Raw genomic sequence first — 16,456 nt, 5'->3', positions numbered from 1 at the left:
AAATTCTCTCGACAAACAAAAACGAGAAGTTCGTTCTAATCTTTTGAACGTCCAAACGAACAACACGTGCAAAGCACAATCACCTTTTCGTATTCATACAGATTGACTTGCGCACAGACGAATGAATAACAAACTACTAATTAGATGCGAAAAAAAAATTCTATCAACGAAAAAGAAGAAGAAGAAGAAAAAAGTTAATGACCTTTTCAATCTCTTCCTTAATTGTGAATTAAAATTTTCTTTCCATTTGTTAATTAAACAAATAGAAAAGAGAAAAGAAAAGAAAAGCAAAATTACAATTTGTTGATTGTTTGTCTTTTTCGTACACAATCGATAATCAATAATTTCGAGAAGTGATGACAAACCAATAGTTTCGCTCTCTCACTCAATCATTTTCTCTCTCATTTTCTCACTCGCTCACTCACTTATTCTCTTCTTCCTTAAACTAGTCCTTCTTTACCTTGATCATCACAATTAACTTTCCAAAAGGTGATCATCTTATAACTGGTGGAGAATTTTTTTCTTCTTCTTCTTCCTAAGTTTCTTCATCTCTCTTTTTCTTTTCCTTCTTCTTTTAGTATATTTGGTAACGTGTACATGTTGTTGGGGAGAAAAGAAATTGTATCAAAAATCTTAAAATTAATGTGAACAAGTGAATAGAATTTAAAATTAACCATCGATTGTTTTTCTCATTTTTGCTCATCACAATTTAGAAAAGAAGAAAAAAAAAATTCTTTTTTCTCTTTCTTTCTTTGTTCTATTCTCTTTGTGATATTTGTCATTTAATTGATTATTCTTCCATTATGGTTACCTTATTGTTACCTTCAAATAGAACATGGGAACCATCACCAAGTTATTCTTTGTTCTTATTGGAATCTGGTAATTTTGTTCGTGATAATTTCAATCAACTAGTGACCAATTACTCTTTTCCTGAGGATACAATTAAAGATTTAAATAAGTGTTTAACTAACCTTGATCGATATGATTACATTCTCATGTTTGTCTTGGCCATTTTTTGGACAATTGTACGAAATCTGTTGACCAGTCACATTTTTAAGGTAAAATTCAAATTGTAAAGTGTTTGCTTTTCAACTGGATTAATAATTGACCGTTAATCTTTTGCTTTTTCTTTGTTCTTTCTCTCTACCAACCGTTTTTTTTATCATCATCCATGTTGTTGTTGTTTTTTTCAGCCAATTGCTCGTTATTACAGGTTACCAAAGCAAGAAGGTGACAAGTTACCTGAAAGTGTATGGAAATTCATGTTCTACCTTTCAACTTGGTGTTACACTGCATATATTTTACTCTGGCAATCAGGAACAAATTACTTCTACAAACCAACCGATGTTTGGAAAGGTAATTAACTTATTAACTAATTAACCATTGAAACAAATGATGTTAATCAATTAACTCTCCCAAATGACGAGGTAAAAATGGAAAAAAAATTCTTCCAAAAAAAAAGAAAGAAAAACAAAATGAATCCAATCCAATTCTATAGTAAAACTGTAAATCAATTAGGTAATTTTCTTCACTGGTTTTCTAAATACCAATACAGTTTCACTATTTCTTACCTTTAGAATAATTTTCCTGGGATCCTGGTAGTTTAATTAACAACAATTTTAAAGAATCAATTAATTGATTGTCACAATAAACTTGAAGAAAAAGTCAAAACAGTTTTTTCACCTTAGTAACAAGTTGAATCAATTGTTTACCCGCCAATTTTTTTTCTCTTTTTCCATTTTGATTATTAGTCATTTCCTTTAACCTTCTAGAATCACTTTGATGATTAATTTGATTTTCTTTGTTTACCCCAACAGATTATTCGATGTCACTTGATGTTCCAAAAGATGTTTACGCCATTTACTTAATTGAAATAAGCTTTTATCTTCATTCTCTTTATGCAACCTTATTTGTTGACCATTGGAGACGCGACACTTTGGTCTTAATGGGACATCATATTGTTACCTCATTGCTTCTTGTCTTCTCTCTCTCAATCAGGTATGAATTTAGTATTTGTATCACGTTAAAGGAAGAAAAAAGAAGAAGATAATTGTCATCATCTTCGGTACCATCACATCATCAACCCCTGACCAGCAATCAAACTCATCATTAATGTGACTTTTCCAACAACATTTAATTACCCTGAGGCTTTTAGGGTTGTTACCTGGAAGAAAGATGAACAAGATGAAATGTTTTCCAAATCTTGATATTGGGCAGATTCCCTATTCTTGAATCATAAACCTTTTCATGATGATGATTTTATTCATGATTCTGATGATAAAGATAATATCAGATGAAAGAGACTTGGAGTCAGGTTAAGGATGAAAGAGGAAGAAATTAAGTATTGAGACCTGGTTACTGTTTTTTCTTCTTCTTCTTTATCAAGTTGAACGCCCTTAACATTTAATATACTGGAAGAAAAAAGTGGCAAGACTTGTTTCTAAGTGATGAACAAGTCAAGTTATTCACCATAATAACATTCAAACTTGAAACAATTGAGTTTCCTTCATGATGATGATGCTGATTTCAGGGTTTTTAACATAATCAGTTTGTAATTATAATAATCTTACCCTAAACTTATCCAACCAATTTGTTTTGTTTATCTTTTCTTTCATACCTGATCAGGTGCCATCGAGCTGGTTTAATTGCTATATTTCTTCATGATGCCTGTGACATTGTCCTGGAAGGAACCAAAACTTGTCTCTATTTTAAACGACAGAACAACAAGAATATCAATTTCTTTGAGATACTTGCGAACATTGGTTTCTCCTTCTTTACCGTTACTTGGTTCGTCACTAGACTTTACTGGTTCCCATTGAGAAATATTTTCATCTCATCAATTTATGTTCACCAGAATGGGATTCAAGTTCCATTTCCACTTTTCCTTAATTCACTTCTATACATTTTACTTACCATGAATCTCTACTGGTTCTCTGTAAGTTGATTCATGAGAAAAATTGACCTTCACAATTTTAATTGTCTCCTAATTGGTTAATTTGACTTTTTTTTTCTCTTTTCTCACCTTCTCTTTAGTTCATCATTAAGCTTCTTTATAAAGTTGTTACTGGTCAAGTTAAAGAGCTTGAAGATAATAGGGAATATGAACACGATGAGTTCGATGAACCATCCGAGAAGAAAGAAACTAAAGAAAAGGTTAAAAGGTAAGATTATCATCGAAAAATTATTTTAAATTGGTTGATTATTTTCTATGATTAATAATATTTTCTAAATATTTTTTTTTCTCTCTTTTTTCCCTCAGTGAGACTAAGCGAAAATTAAATGTATCTTTTAGTAAAGACACAAGTTCAACTGAATATTTGTTACATCAACGAAAAGAAGATCAAAATGGAGGAAGATCAACATAATTAATTGTAATCATTGGACAAATAATCATACACGTTTTATAAATTACTTTGTTATCTGTGGTCATAATTATCATCAATCATCAATCATCATCATCATCAACTGTCGTTTAACCATCAACAATTTAAATAATACATTTTAACCAGAAAAACCAGCAAAATCATGCCAACAATCAACAATCAACATATTTCATATTATCAACATTATTTTGTGTTTATGTTTTTTTACATAATTATTAATATTATTATCAGAAACTACGATTAATATTTTTACTTAAAAAAGGTGGGTTTTTGTATTGATTTGTTTCAATTATTTCAACCAATTAATCAGATTCACTGATAAATGGTGAGACAATTTAACATTGTAATATTTACTTTCCAATCTGTATTTTTTTAAATTTCTACTTATTAATATGTTTAAAAAAGTTTCTTAAATTATTATATCAACTAAGATTAACTATCAAAATATTTTGTAAAAAAAAAGTCTCTCGAAAAAAATTACTAATTAAACGACAAATCAGTTGACAACGAAGAAGAATCAAAGTTAAACTTGTTGAAAATTAATCATCAGAAAACAATTGACAGAAAAATTCAGACAATCTAATTGAAGATGTTGACGAATTTAAATTAATTCAATTTTTATTTTCCCAAAATTCGCTGTTTGTTTTTCCCGCTTCAAATTTTCGTTCCGTTTCCATGGTTACAATTGAGTGGAAACATTTTTTTAAATTTTCTTTTAAACTTATCCATTAATTGTTGTGATTTTTTATTCTCTCCTGTTGTTTTTAATTTTGTTTGATTTTGTGGTTAATTTTGTTTTTAATTGTGAGAATTTTCATCATGCGAGGTAGAAAGATTGATGAAAGTTTGTTGATCAATCGTTTGATTGAAAAAGTCGACACAGGTCAAGGTCTTCTGTTTGGTTATGAGGAAGAGAAAACGTTTTTACAAAATGTTATTAAAACAACAATTGAATCTGGTGAATCGGAAAGTGTCATCATATTTGGACCTTCTGGATCGGGTAAATCGTGTCTACTTGAGGCCACTTTGAGTAAATTAAATATCGGTGAATCAACTCGGCGATCTTATATCATTAGATTGGATGGATTGATTCATACAACTGATGCATTGGCTTTATCCGTGATTGGCAAAGTATTGGAAATTGAATTAACTAATTTGTTTTAATTGTGAATTTTCATCATGCGAGGTAGAAAGATTGATGAAAGTTTGTTGATCAATCGTTTGATTGAAAAAGTCGACACAGGTCAAGGTCTTCTGTTTGGTTATGAGGAAGAGAAAACGTTTTTACAAAATGTTATTAAAACAACAATTGAATCTGGTGAATCGGAAAGTGTCATCATATTTGGACCTTCTGGATCGGGTAAATCGTGTCTACTTGAGGCCACTTTGAGTAAATTAAATATCGGTGAATCAACTCGGCGATCTTATATCATTAGATTGGATGGATTGATTCATACAACTGATGCATTGGCTTTATCCGTGATTGGCAAAGTATTGGAAATTGAATTAACTAATTCTTCTCAAATTGGCCTTGCCTTGCAGGATAAAATCTCATCGGTGACAAGAAAGAAAACTTTCATTTTCATTTTAAATCACATTGATGTCTTTTGCCGTCGACAACAAACCTTATTGTACACTTTGTTTGATGCTATTCACAATGTTAATGGTCTATGTTTGGTTGGTTTAACCGCTAAAACTGATTGTACTGATTATCTTGAAAAGCGAGTTCGATCTCGAATTCTGTATAAGACCATTGTCCTTACCACACCTTTTAAATCATATAAGGATTATTATGATTATGTAAATAATTATCTTGAAGGTGCCATTGAAGCTGATCTGTTGAAATCTCTTGTTAGTTGGCAATACAAAAAGTCTGCGACTCCAGGAAGTATGAAGAAATTTCTTCTCGATTTGTTATACAATTATGAGAATTTAAAAATTCACAAGAATCAACTTACCAAAGATCATAAAATTGACAGATTAGAATCAATAACTTACCTGGAATTGGCTATCATCTGTTTGGTGGCCAAAAGATTAAATCAAACAAAGAAACAAACATTTCGACCCATTGAGATTCATCAGCTTTTAGGTGATATTCCAAGTCAAATAACAAGTTCAAAGGATTTATTTCTTCATGTTCTTAGTCGACTAATTGATTATGGATTAGTGAACATTAACAACAATCAAAGATCTAATTCTTACATTTCTGATTGGTCTTCATTGTCTCTTAATGTTGAAATGGAGCAAATTAAAACTGTAATAAGATTGAGACAAGCTGAACTTCCGACAAATTTTAACAAAGTATTGGATACAAATGCTTGACAAATGATTTAACTTCAATTCACTGATTTTATCGATTTCTTAATGAAATTTATATATAAACGTGTTGAGTTATTTTTTCATGTAAACACAAAATAAAGGAAACATTTTTTTACTCAATTAAAGGGATAATCGTCTGGCCGCGTTTAGGATTACAAATTTTGGCAGAGAAAATAATTTCCTTTTCATTCCAGATCTGGATAAGGAAAGTTTCCTTTCAGACAATGAATTTCGTTCCCGTGGCATTGGTACAATTGGTGATTTCGGCAATTTCGGTGATTTCGGTGATTTCGGTGATCTCAGTGACTTTGGTGATTTCGGCGATTTCGGTGAAGAATCACAGGTCACATAAGATTCATCGCCCGATTCCTCAGCATTACCGTTAGTAAGAGATAAGAAGTCGACAATTTTTGCTTCCGTTGTCTCCTCAGCCATATTACACTGATAATCTATTCCTAAATCTTTCAATTTCTTAAGTGTATCATTTATCTTTTTCAACTTTTGCACTTTTAATTTATTCCATTCGGTGTCATCGCGAATACGAGAGGCAGCAGATTTGTGTCGTTTAATTGTAGATATCTTTTTACGATTCCAAGATTTAAAAACACTCGTTGGTAATTTAGAAGGAGGTACAAGGTGACCTAAGAATAAATTAAAAAGTTAAAAATAATTTTGAAAATATAGAAAACCAAAACACGATGAAAAATTTTACTTACATTTGATCAACTTTTCAAACATGAGATAATTGTTCATCGTATGAGCCGCAATCTTGGCAACATCTTCAAAGGCAAATTCAACAAAAGCAATCCCTTTACTTTTTAAATACTATTCACAGTTATAATAAAAGAGAGAAACAAAAAATTAAATCAATTGAAAAGAATTAGAAAAAAAAATTAACCATTTACCTTTTTACTTCTCAATAATCTTAATCTGGTAACTTTACCAAATTGTGAGAAGAAACTCAACATTTGCTTTTCATAAAATCCATGGGGAATATTTTTAACAATAATCACTTTACTCTCAATTTCGTCCATTTGTTCGTCCATTGTAAATAATTAATTTAAATCACAAGAAATTAACAATAATTTAATAACCAAAAATGAAAACAATTTCCAACCACGTGTGGATGTAAACAATTTCTAAGCCATTACAGCGAGTCTCCAAAGACTCCATCATCTTAAGAGATGATGTTATGAGTGAGTACGACTCATTTTGGGAGGGGAATTTGATTTTGAGGTTGCCATTTACATTAATAATATTATTTGGATTCTGTTAAACATTGATTGAATAATTAACAAATTCTTTGGAGACTCGTGTAATTAACTCAGCCGTTTTTATATATTCTTCTATGTTTTTTCCTGGTTCCTTTTCTTCTGTCCATTCTTCATTGATCATGTTTAGGAGTTTTCCACAATTTATCGGTAAATGGTTTTCCGTTTTGAACCTTGGGCAACATGGAATATTAATAATCCTTAGATTAAACTTCGACCACATCTTCGTCAATTTCCAATAGGGTGTTCTTCCCATGTATCCATATGAATTCGTTAATCTCTCTCCTGATACCATTCGTGTCCATGAGAATTTTTGATTTTTTAGCCAATTGTTATGTCTTATTAATATTATGTCGCGTATTTCTGATCTCCAGATCTTTGTCGGTAGCCATGTAATCGTAATATTGTGTATTATGAAAGGTGTGAATTGATTCCTACACATTGTTCCATACGACCATTGCCATTGAAAATTAATTATTTTTGATAATAATGAAAACGTATCTAAAATATAAGGAGATTTAGAATTAATATTTAGTGTCATTTGTTTGGGGATTATTATTATTGGATTAGTTATTCTATTATTATCATGATAAACTATCTGAGCATAAATAATATTCAGCAGCAAATGCCAGTTATCTTTTCGATCAAATCTCATTGCTTCCATATTATTGTTAACCGCTAATAATATCTTATCCTCTTCATAATAATAGATTATTGATTGTTCAAACTTGGGGTGATTAAATCTATTTAAAATCTTTCTTTTCATTTCAGTTTTCGTTGTACGTAGTAGATTGGGTGTGTCAACATGGAAATCTTCAGGTAATTTTATTCCTTTCCTTTTTGAATATTCGATTACTTTTATCCATTGGTCGATTAGTGGGTGATCCAAACCATATATTATTTTTAGGTAAGTTGATGAAATCGTTGAAGGTTCCAATACAGAGAAAAGTTTATCCGATGCTTCGATATATTTCAGATACTGTTCTTTGTTCTGTGTGAACACCCAAAAACCTGTTGCTATGAATTTGGGGAACAAAATATTATTAATGATTAGTCTTTTAAGTTTGAATGGTAATGCTATCAGTGTTGCTTTTTGGCATTTGAATTTGCTCATAAAATTATTTTCTATTGAGTTTGTAAATTGTTTCAATTGAGTGTTTATGAATGGGTTAAATATTTTGTAACCAACTAATGTTAATTTGTTCAGCGTCTTGTATGTAAATGAGTGTGTTTTCTCATTATTTATCTTGAGATTAATTGTCGCTAACACCATTTTAACTTCTTCCATTATTAATTCTTGGTTTCCATGTATCGGGACGGTTATAATAATGTCATCTGCATATGAGATTATGTTGATGTTTCGTTCCTTTAATAATCTGATCACTGAGTCCAAAGCCATTGAGAAGAGTAAAGGTGATGATGCACATCCTTGGGGAACTCCGATTTCTTCTCGACTGTACCAATTATTATTATTATGTCTGATTTTAACATACCTTGTTGAGCAGAAGCTCTTAATTAGACTCGCTAATGAATTTTTTCCCATCAATTCCAGTCTGTTTACTACACATTGAATGTTAACTTCATCGAAGGCTTTTTCGATGTCTGCTTGTATTATGTTATACTTATTGAAATCTGTTTCGAAAATAACTTTAAATATAAATTGTTCTCTCGTTGATTCTTGGATGAAGGCAAAGTGGTGTTCCGGTAACACATATTCTTCAATAATTTCGGCCAATTGCATTGATATAAGTTTATCAATACATTTCAGGAGATAATTGGGTGTTTTTACCATCCTTACTTTGTTGGAGTTGTTCTTGGGTATGAATCCACCCCCTAAGATACGGAAAGACGCTGGTACATATGAAGTTTTCATAATTATTATTATTATGTTTTTAATCAAATGTTGATTCAGCTGGAAAAATCGACACCATTGCTTTTTGGAATAGCCATCCGCCGATAATGATGATTTGAAGTAGTTGATTTTGTTTATCAATGTGTACCAATGGTCCTCCCTAAATGTCCCTTTTATTGGCTGATAATCATTGTCGTTGAAAATTGGTTTATTCAGAGAAAATCTCCTAATATATTCTTCAATTGCATTTGAATAATTCGATGGGTAATTCTGCGGTAAAATATTATTATTACGTGGTCGGCTTATAAGAGACAAAGCCTTCCAAAGGCGAGTCTGTTCTGGTATTTCCTTCTTGTTCACAATCGATTTGATGTTTTTATTGATATTGAATTGTTTCCTTATTTCATTTATTCTCTGTTTTATTCTGGAGTCATCTTTTTTCTTTATTCTTTTTCGTAGTTTTCGAAGATTATTAGATGTCAAGCTCGGTGTGAAGTTAATCCATCTACCTGTTGCTTCTGGATAATTAATAATTTGACGGCCATTTTTAATTAAAGTTGATTCCGATGATAATTCGTTTTCTATCGAAACGTTCGGTTGCTTGATTTTACGAATAATACACTTTAAACTTGATGCTTGTACTGGTTTTCTGGACACTTGAACCAGAATTTTCGCGTCCAAAATTAGGTGGTCATTGATTCTAACCCGTAATAATCTCGAATTTAAAATAATCGTATTTTTTGGTACTAAAATCACATCGATGAATGTCCGTTTTTCTCCATTAACATAAGTGAAATTATTATTATCTGGCACAAACACTGAATTGAAATTATTAACCGGTAATTTAACTCGGCAATCAGTCACTCTTGGTGACCACATTGGGTGTTCGATATTGAAATCACCCATAATTATTATCGGGCTTTCCAATGTTGATAGTTCTTCTTGAAACAGTGACCAGAATTTCCTGGTTTTTTCTATGCCGCCAATTTCCACATAGATTGAGATGAAGTTATATAATCGTCCGTGATGGTTAATTTCCACACCAACTGTATTTTTTGATTTCATATTTAAATTTTTCACTTTATAATTATTAGTTGCACAAATAGCAGTTTTCCCTTCAACGAAGATATTGTAAATACCCCAATTAATGTAATTAATATTAATCGTTTGATTTGATTCAATAATCTCATCAAGTTTATCGATCACAAAAGTGGCTGGTAATTCATTAAGTGAGATTATCACTTCATTATCTTTGTTTACACTTAATAATTCATTAGTTAATTCTGTTGATCTACATGTATTCCAATGTATAACATTAAACATTATTAATATTATTATTTATTTTCATTACCATTTAGTAGGAAAAGGTTTATAATTTTATTTTGTTCTTTTTGAACTTTTGTTCTCTTTAGAATTTGCTGTTTATTATTTTTCAACGGTCCCTGTAGTCATGGTTATCGTTTGGCTTTTATTTTGAGAGGGAGAGTTAATTTTTTGAAAATTATAATTGTTTACTTGAAGTTTTAATTTTGATTCAATTTGTATCTATATTATTATTATTGATGAAAATGATTATTACTATCGATCAAGTGGTTGACAAGGTAAAGTTTAAAGATTTTATATGTAATTTGTGTTCCAATTTCGCACTTGATCCCATGGTACATGATGGAGGTAATCGTCGCCGATTCTGTACAAAGGTATTTTGTAGTACCTGTTGCTATCCTTTTTCTGATGTCCCTACTAATAATTATTACAACAAATCATCACGAAAAACCGAAGTTAAATGTCCCGGTGGTTGTCCTCATGATTTTAAAGACCCGTATTTCCGATATTTGAGTAATATTGAGAAAAAATTATATGAGGAAACAACAATCGAATGTAAGAAATGCAATTTGGTATTTAATCTGAGGCTTTTCCAGCAACATATTAATAAATGTGGTAACGCTACATTAAATTGTGTTAAAATTGGCAATACTGTTCAGCCAAAGATTGATAATTATGTTATTGGTGGTTTTGACTCAATTGCCGTTAAGAGGAAAGATTATCAACTGGTTTGTAATAATAATTTGAATGATTTTAAATTGTTCTTTTATGATGATTGTGTGGATGTTGTTACTCTTAATCTTCGATCAATTATTAATATTCCGGAGCTAAAAATTGATCAACGATTGAGCACCGATGATACTTTAAAGCTTTTGTCTAAGCGTTTTGGAATAAAAAGCGCCATTGATTTGGTTTGGGTGGAATATCGGTGTTTGAGTCAGTATGAGACTCTTGGTAACTTCCTTCGGTCCATTCCTAAAGAGTCAATTATTAATTTGGTCCCAAAGAAGGAGGAAATTGCCATTTCCGATAAACTCATGAAAGTTAAATTTTTGGGAAGCTTTAAGCTAAAATCAAATGAAAAATGAAATTATTAATATTTCTTAGTTTATTTTTGTCAATCATTTACCTTCTAAATGTTGTAGAATTTGAATTTTATCATATGTTTAAAAAATCATTATGATCAATTATGATTATTATTATTATTTTTTTTTTTGATTACCACCATTTTGTATCCACACAATTTCTGTAAAATCTTAATCATTCATATTCATAACAGAAAAGATTATTATTATTAAATTTCATTTCTTCATATTATAAAGAGAAAAGTTTTTTTTTTTTTTTAAAGATTGAATTATCCACCGGTACTCATAGTTAATCATTTGCATTGATTCTCGGAGCTTTTTTTGGTAAACTGGACAGTTCCAATCATCCGCTGCATGATTAAATGATCTCGGGTTATCCTTACAATTGATGCAACAATATTTCGTTGGTTCATTAATAATTTTGCATTCACGCCAGTTGTGAAGCTGAGCACAATATTTGCAGCATTGTTGATTTTGGCACTTTCTTTCTTTGTGTTGGTATGAATAGCATCTTGAGCAATTAGTAACTTTAAAGTAATCCTTTACTTTAATTTCATTTCCAAGATGATACAACACTCCGCGTTTATCGTGAATTTTATCTCTTAGAGCCGGTGAAATTGATATTATTACATCAATGTGATTTTTAACATTCGTAGTGTAAGCTGAATCAATTGTATATTTATCCTCCTCAGTGAAACCCGATGAGGTTAAAATATTAATAATTAGTTGTTTTAGTTGATCTTTATCCAACAATGAGCCTTCATAATAAACTCTTGTCAATCTGATCTTTGGATCAAAAACTTTGGGCTTTAATATTTTCAATTCTGGAAGCCACTCTTTGAGACGAGCCATATTATTTTTCCTGGTGATCGAATCTGGAGATTTAATCCTCAAAGCCTCATTTCCAGTGATGAAAGTACCAATGATTGGTTGAAGTTCAGATCGTTCAATCGCTTTAATAATAATATCTTTTACCTGTGTCGGGTTGAGTTCAGAATGTTGCACTAAGAAGATTGGTTCCATTAAGTGAGCTGACCAAGGTTTCCAGGTTAATGGAATCGGAGTATCTTCTTGCTTGTACACAGTTTTCCTTATCTTTTTGGCTGTTTCATAAGTAACTTGAATGTTTTCTTCATGAAGATTAAAATTTACAAACTGACGCTTAAGTGGATGTTGTTTCACTTGAACTTCTTCTTGTACTAGCTGATTCGGTGAAACTATTTTATCATTAACCACCAAAAGTCTTTGTGTATCCCTTGATGTGCTCGGTTGTTCATCTTGTCTGTTGGTATTATTTGTCTCTTTTCCACCATAATTTCTCTGTTGAAAGTTAGGATCCACTTGGTCATCTTCTTCTTCATCAAGTGTCGTAATATTATTATCCATTGGGATGATCAATTTGGCTGTATCAAAATGATTAACTTCATTGATTATCACTTTTTCTTCACTACTAATATTTGCGGGTGGGTGTTTCTTCAACCATGAGATTATGTATTTCATTTTATATTGAAAAGTTGGACCCAAACTGTGTTCTCTGAGCAAATCCGACGATTTAAGCAATATTAATGATAATCTTGCCAGATCCAGTATCTCGACAAATGAAATCTTCTTCAACTGTTCATCAAAATCTTGTTTGGTGATAAGCTTCTTGGTTAGATCTTGTTTAAAGGTTTTAATCATCCCCGAAGTAACTGCCATATTCGACTTTAATTATTCACTGTTTAAAAATGAAAACAATATGAACAAAATAATATTAATATTATTAATTTACTGTTAAATAAAACTGTTATGTTGTTCATTAATTTGTGTTTAATGGATTTGAACATGTGGCAATTCCGGAAAAGGAAATAATAATGTCCGTTAAATGTTTGGCATACGCCCCGTTTATTGTTTTCCTTTGTTTTATATTTAAATTTTTAATCTTACCTTAATATTATTGTTTCTTCAGGTTCTCCAGTCGTAGTTTAACTAATTTTTGCACAAATGGTTAATTAATTTCTATATTTTTAATCAAAATCACTGAATTAAAATTTGCTGATATAAATTTACGGATGTAAACACAACTCAGAATGGAAAATGATCAGCGCCATCTAGTAGATAAACGAATTACCATTTTTAATTTTTAATTCTTTCAACAATTAAATTAAATTAATAGTTGATAGAAATTCAAGTTTACAACAATTTACATTTTTATTCGATCACAATGTTATAATCATGTTATTATTAATTTAATTAATTTAATAGGAATAATTGTTTTGCTTATTGGTCATAAACATTGTCACTACTACTATAATTAAGTTTGAAAGTTGTTAAATTATAAAAATTGTTTACAACGTTGATTACAATCAATAATATCGTCTATCAATGATTTGGCTAAATAATTTGGATCAATTGGATGTTCACAAATATCTTCAACAATATCAGCAGCAGGTTTACCTCCACCATGAGATAATACTTTATTCTGATAAATGGAACCAGCTTCGGGCGAGAAAGGATCAGCTGAAAAGTATTTACACCAAATGAGCCGAGCGACTGATCTTGAGATAAGATAAGAATAATATTTGGCTCCATAACCGACTAGATGACCAAATCTTAATTGCCAGGCAACTTCAGGTGAGTAGCCAAATGGATAATATTGTTGACAAATTTGCGATGATGTTGAACTAGTTGAATTATTGTCTATCAATGGTTTGGTTCCGTGGTAGGCTTGATCGAGAGCAGCGTAGAAAAGTTGTAATTGTGTTTCGGAAGCATTGAATAACTTTTTCGACGAAATCCAAGTGGACAGAAGAGATTTGGGAATTGGACTTTCCGTCGAATAGTGTTTGGCAAAGGTAGATACAACTCGATCATCTTGGATAAAATATTCCATCAGAATCGAGGGAACTTCCGCTAAATCGGTTGAACATCGAGTTCCCGTTGTATGTTGATATGGTGTTCGAGCGAGAATTGAATGTACAGCGTGTCCCATCTCATGGAATAAATTGTCAACCATATGAGGTGATAAAAGGGTCGGTGTTGAAGGTAAATTAGATTTTGGTAAACTTAGGACAAGAACGACCACTGGATTCTGATAATTACCATCGGGCAGTTGACAACCTCCTTTAATTGTGAAGTGACAATCTTGATGTGGTTTAGCTTCACGTTCAAAGAAATCACAATAAATTGTACCCAATTCTTGACGGTTCTTATTGTAGGCAATTAATTTAATCACATCAGCTGACCATAATTCACCTATTAACGGTTCAGAGTATTCAAGATTAATGTTGAAAAGTGAATTAAATATTAAATTCAATCCATCCATACAATGACCAAGTGAAAAATATGAAGTTGATTCCTGGAGAGATTGATTTAATTTAGATGATTTAAAGTTTTCAATTAAATATTGCGAGTCCCAAGGATTAACTTTTCTTGCAGTTGGATCAAGTTTCCTCTTAATTGACAACATTAAATTGTAATCATTACTTGCTAATGGCTCCAATAAACTGGATAAATTTTCAAGAAAAGTGTTAACTTGATTAACCGAACCAAATATTCCCACTTGATTAGCACGTTCACTGTATGAATCAAATCCACACAATTTAGCTAAAGAAAAACGTCCAAGTAACAATTGTTTTAAAAGTTTCTCTCGATGATCATTAGTTTTATAGAATAATTTAAATGCTATTTCTCGCAATTGTTCATCAGGTGTGTTGGTATAAAGACCACGAATCGCTAAATTGTAACCATCGACTGGAAATTTGTCCCGATAATTGATTGGAACCTCTTCCTTTTTAACTAAACTTGGTTCGGCCACACGAGAGACAAAATATCCACCAACATGAAGGATAAAATTATTCAGTTTAACCGCTTTGTTCCGTTGTTCATCATCAAGATGGACACCTGATTGTTCAAAATCATGGAGAAATAATCGAGCCACTTCTTTATCAACTTCGGTAGTCGGTAATTTATCTCCTTCAATTACAACCTTTTTCAGACAATTGTAAAGATCCCGGTTAACATTTAACTTTTCAACCTCTACACTTATGTTCATGGAAGCATTTGCTGCGTCAAGACGAAATGCTGAATCAGGATGACCAATACGAACGAACTCAGCAAGATCAGCAACTTTACATAGATTGTTGGACATTTCATCAAATACTTGAACCAATAAATTTAAACTGAAAAAGGCCGAACAAGAAATCATTACCTTGCAAAATACTGTTTCTCGTGTTGAAATGCAAGTCGAAAGGTACAAGAAACAATTGGAACAAGCGGAGAAATCGGAAGACGAATTGAAAACAGACAAAAGGAAAATCTTGAGAGAGGTAACTGATTTAACTTGGATTCTTAGATCAATTTGCTTTTCTCCATTTCACTTCCATCAACACTTTTTCCTTTCCTCATCTTTTCCATCGTCAATTGGTTTAATCTTTTCCTCCATCTCTTTGGCTGGATAAGATTATCTTGTTTAATTAATTATTGTCGTCATTAATTAACATAACATTTATATATATTTTCTCTCACCCCAGTTTCGAGAAGCTCAAGCCAGAATTGAAGAATTGGAAACATCAAATGCACATTTACAAAAGCGTATTGATAAACTTAAAAACAATCGAATTGCTGTAATAAATTCGTGATGAGAGTCCGAACAATTACCATCATCATCATCCATCTTTCCTCCCACAATTACAAATGAAAATCTTATCAATTTGATAATTTTCTTTCCTTTTTCTTGGTCTATTTTCCTACAAACCTTAATCATCTCTATTATTGTTTTACTCTCCATCCTTTGCACTATTTATCTTCCTTGTTTAAAGACTGTGATCAATAGACAAGACTTTCACCACAACCACCTAATCTTCATCATCATCTTCACCACCAACATCATCATCATCATTTTCATGATTGATCCTCAAATCAACCGATTATACCAACAACAATATTTGAATGAGAACAGAAAAAAAAAGTTAAATCTTCTAATTACTAATAATTGTGCCAAAAATAACGGCTAAAGGCTTAAGAGGAACACAAAAGGAACCCAAACAACACGATAAAAATATTAACAATGATCCTGAATCATTACTATTATTATTATTATTATTAATTAATAATTATTATTATTTCTATTATATTACTATTATAAATGTATACATTTTGTTTTTTTTTTCGATTGATTGATTGTTGTAAAAATGTCAGTATATATCCTACTTATACATAAAGAAAACAAATCTTAAGTTCTAA

The 16,456-nt window shown here is 31.1% G+C and overlaps 4 protein-coding genes and 1 long non-coding RNA gene across 5 annotated transcripts; 3 read left to right on the top strand and 2 right to left on the bottom strand.

The window, feature by feature from the left end:
* The first annotated feature begins 446 nt into the window (after positions 1-446).
* On the top strand, positions 447-3,905 carry LOC128395271 (ceramide synthase 1-like). Its single transcript, XM_053355676.1, has 6 exons — positions 447-1,058; positions 1,194-1,356; positions 1,818-1,998; positions 2,626-2,935; positions 3,034-3,161; positions 3,260-3,905. Exons 1-6 carry the CDS (start codon positions 804-806, stop codon positions 3,363-3,365), a joined length of 1,143 nt encoding a protein of 380 aa, XP_053211651.1. The 5' UTR covers positions 447-803; the 3' UTR covers positions 3,366-3,905.
* Positions 3,906-4,554: 649 nt separating this feature from the next.
* On the top strand, positions 4,555-5,827 carry LOC128395269 (uncharacterized). Its single transcript, XM_053355674.1, has one exon. The coding sequence runs from the start codon at positions 4,563-4,565 to the stop codon at positions 5,703-5,705; it is 1,143 nt and encodes a 380-aa protein (XP_053211649.1). The 5' UTR covers positions 4,555-4,562; the 3' UTR covers positions 5,706-5,827.
* LOC128395270 (MKI67 FHA domain-interacting nucleolar phosphoprotein-like) lies at positions 5,713-6,843 on the bottom strand. Its single transcript, XM_053355675.1, has 3 exons — positions 6,608-6,843; positions 6,419-6,527; positions 5,713-6,343 (listed from the first exon to the last, which is right to left on the bottom strand). Exons 1-3 carry the CDS (start codon positions 6,746-6,748, stop codon positions 5,823-5,825), a joined length of 771 nt encoding a protein of 256 aa, XP_053211650.1. The 5' UTR covers positions 6,749-6,843; the 3' UTR covers positions 5,713-5,822.
* Positions 6,844-13,324: 6,481 nt separating this feature from the next.
* On the bottom strand, positions 13,325-15,383 carry LOC128395113 (mitochondrial intermediate peptidase-like; the record flags this gene model as incomplete). Its single annotated transcript, XM_053355515.1, has 1 exon — positions 13,325-15,383. A coding segment is annotated over one exon (1,836 nt), but the record flags the coding sequence as incomplete, so codon positions are not given.
* Positions 15,384-15,388: 5 nt separating this feature from the next.
* On the top strand, positions 15,389-16,363 carry LOC128395344 (uncharacterized). Its single transcript, XR_008326608.1, has 2 exons — positions 15,389-15,540; positions 15,745-16,363. It is a non-coding gene; the product is annotated as an uncharacterized LOC128395344 (long non-coding RNA).
* The last annotated feature ends 93 nt before the right edge of the window (positions 16,364-16,456 follow it).

This window comes from Panonychus citri, unplaced genomic scaffold (assembly GCF_014898815.1).
Source record: "Panonychus citri isolate SS breed McGregor unplaced genomic scaffold, ASM1489881v1 Contig00141, whole genome shotgun sequence".
NCBI lineage: Eukaryota > Metazoa > Arthropoda > Arachnida > Trombidiformes > Tetranychidae > Panonychus > Panonychus citri.
The sequence above is the reverse complement of the archived record's forward strand: the minus strand, read 5'-3'. Positions and strand labels throughout refer to the sequence as shown.

What these genes read in the sequence shown, in the direction of transcription:
- LOC128395270 (XM_053355675.1), bottom strand. Translation starts at nt 6,748, where the DNA reads ATGGACGAACAAATGGACGAAATTGAGAGTAAAGTGATTATTGTTAAA. An exon ending in GATTATTGAGAAGTAAAAAG is followed by an intron (nt 6,528 to 6,607) that starts GTAAATGGTTAA and finishes AACTGTGAATAG; the next exon opens with TATTTAAAAAGTAAAGGGAT. An exon ending in GTTTGAAAAGTTGATCAAAT is followed by an intron (nt 6,344 to 6,418) that starts GTAAGTAAAATT and finishes ATTTATTCTTAG; the next exon opens with GTCACCTTGTACCTCCTTCT.
- LOC128395271 (XM_053355676.1), top strand. Translation starts at nt 804, where the DNA reads ATGGTTACCTTATTGTTACCTTCAAATAGAACATGGGAACCATCACCA. An exon ending in TGACCAGTCACATTTTTAAG is followed by an intron (nt 1,059 to 1,193) that starts GTAAAATTCAAA and finishes TGTTTTTTTCAG; the next exon opens with CCAATTGCTCGTTATTACAG. An exon ending in ACCAACCGATGTTTGGAAAG is followed by an intron (nt 1,357 to 1,817) that starts GTAATTAACTTA and finishes TTACCCCAACAG; the next exon opens with ATTATTCGATGTCACTTGAT.
- LOC128395269 (XM_053355674.1), top strand. Translation starts at nt 4,563, where the DNA reads ATGCGAGGTAGAAAGATTGATGAAAGTTTGTTGATCAATCGTTTGATT.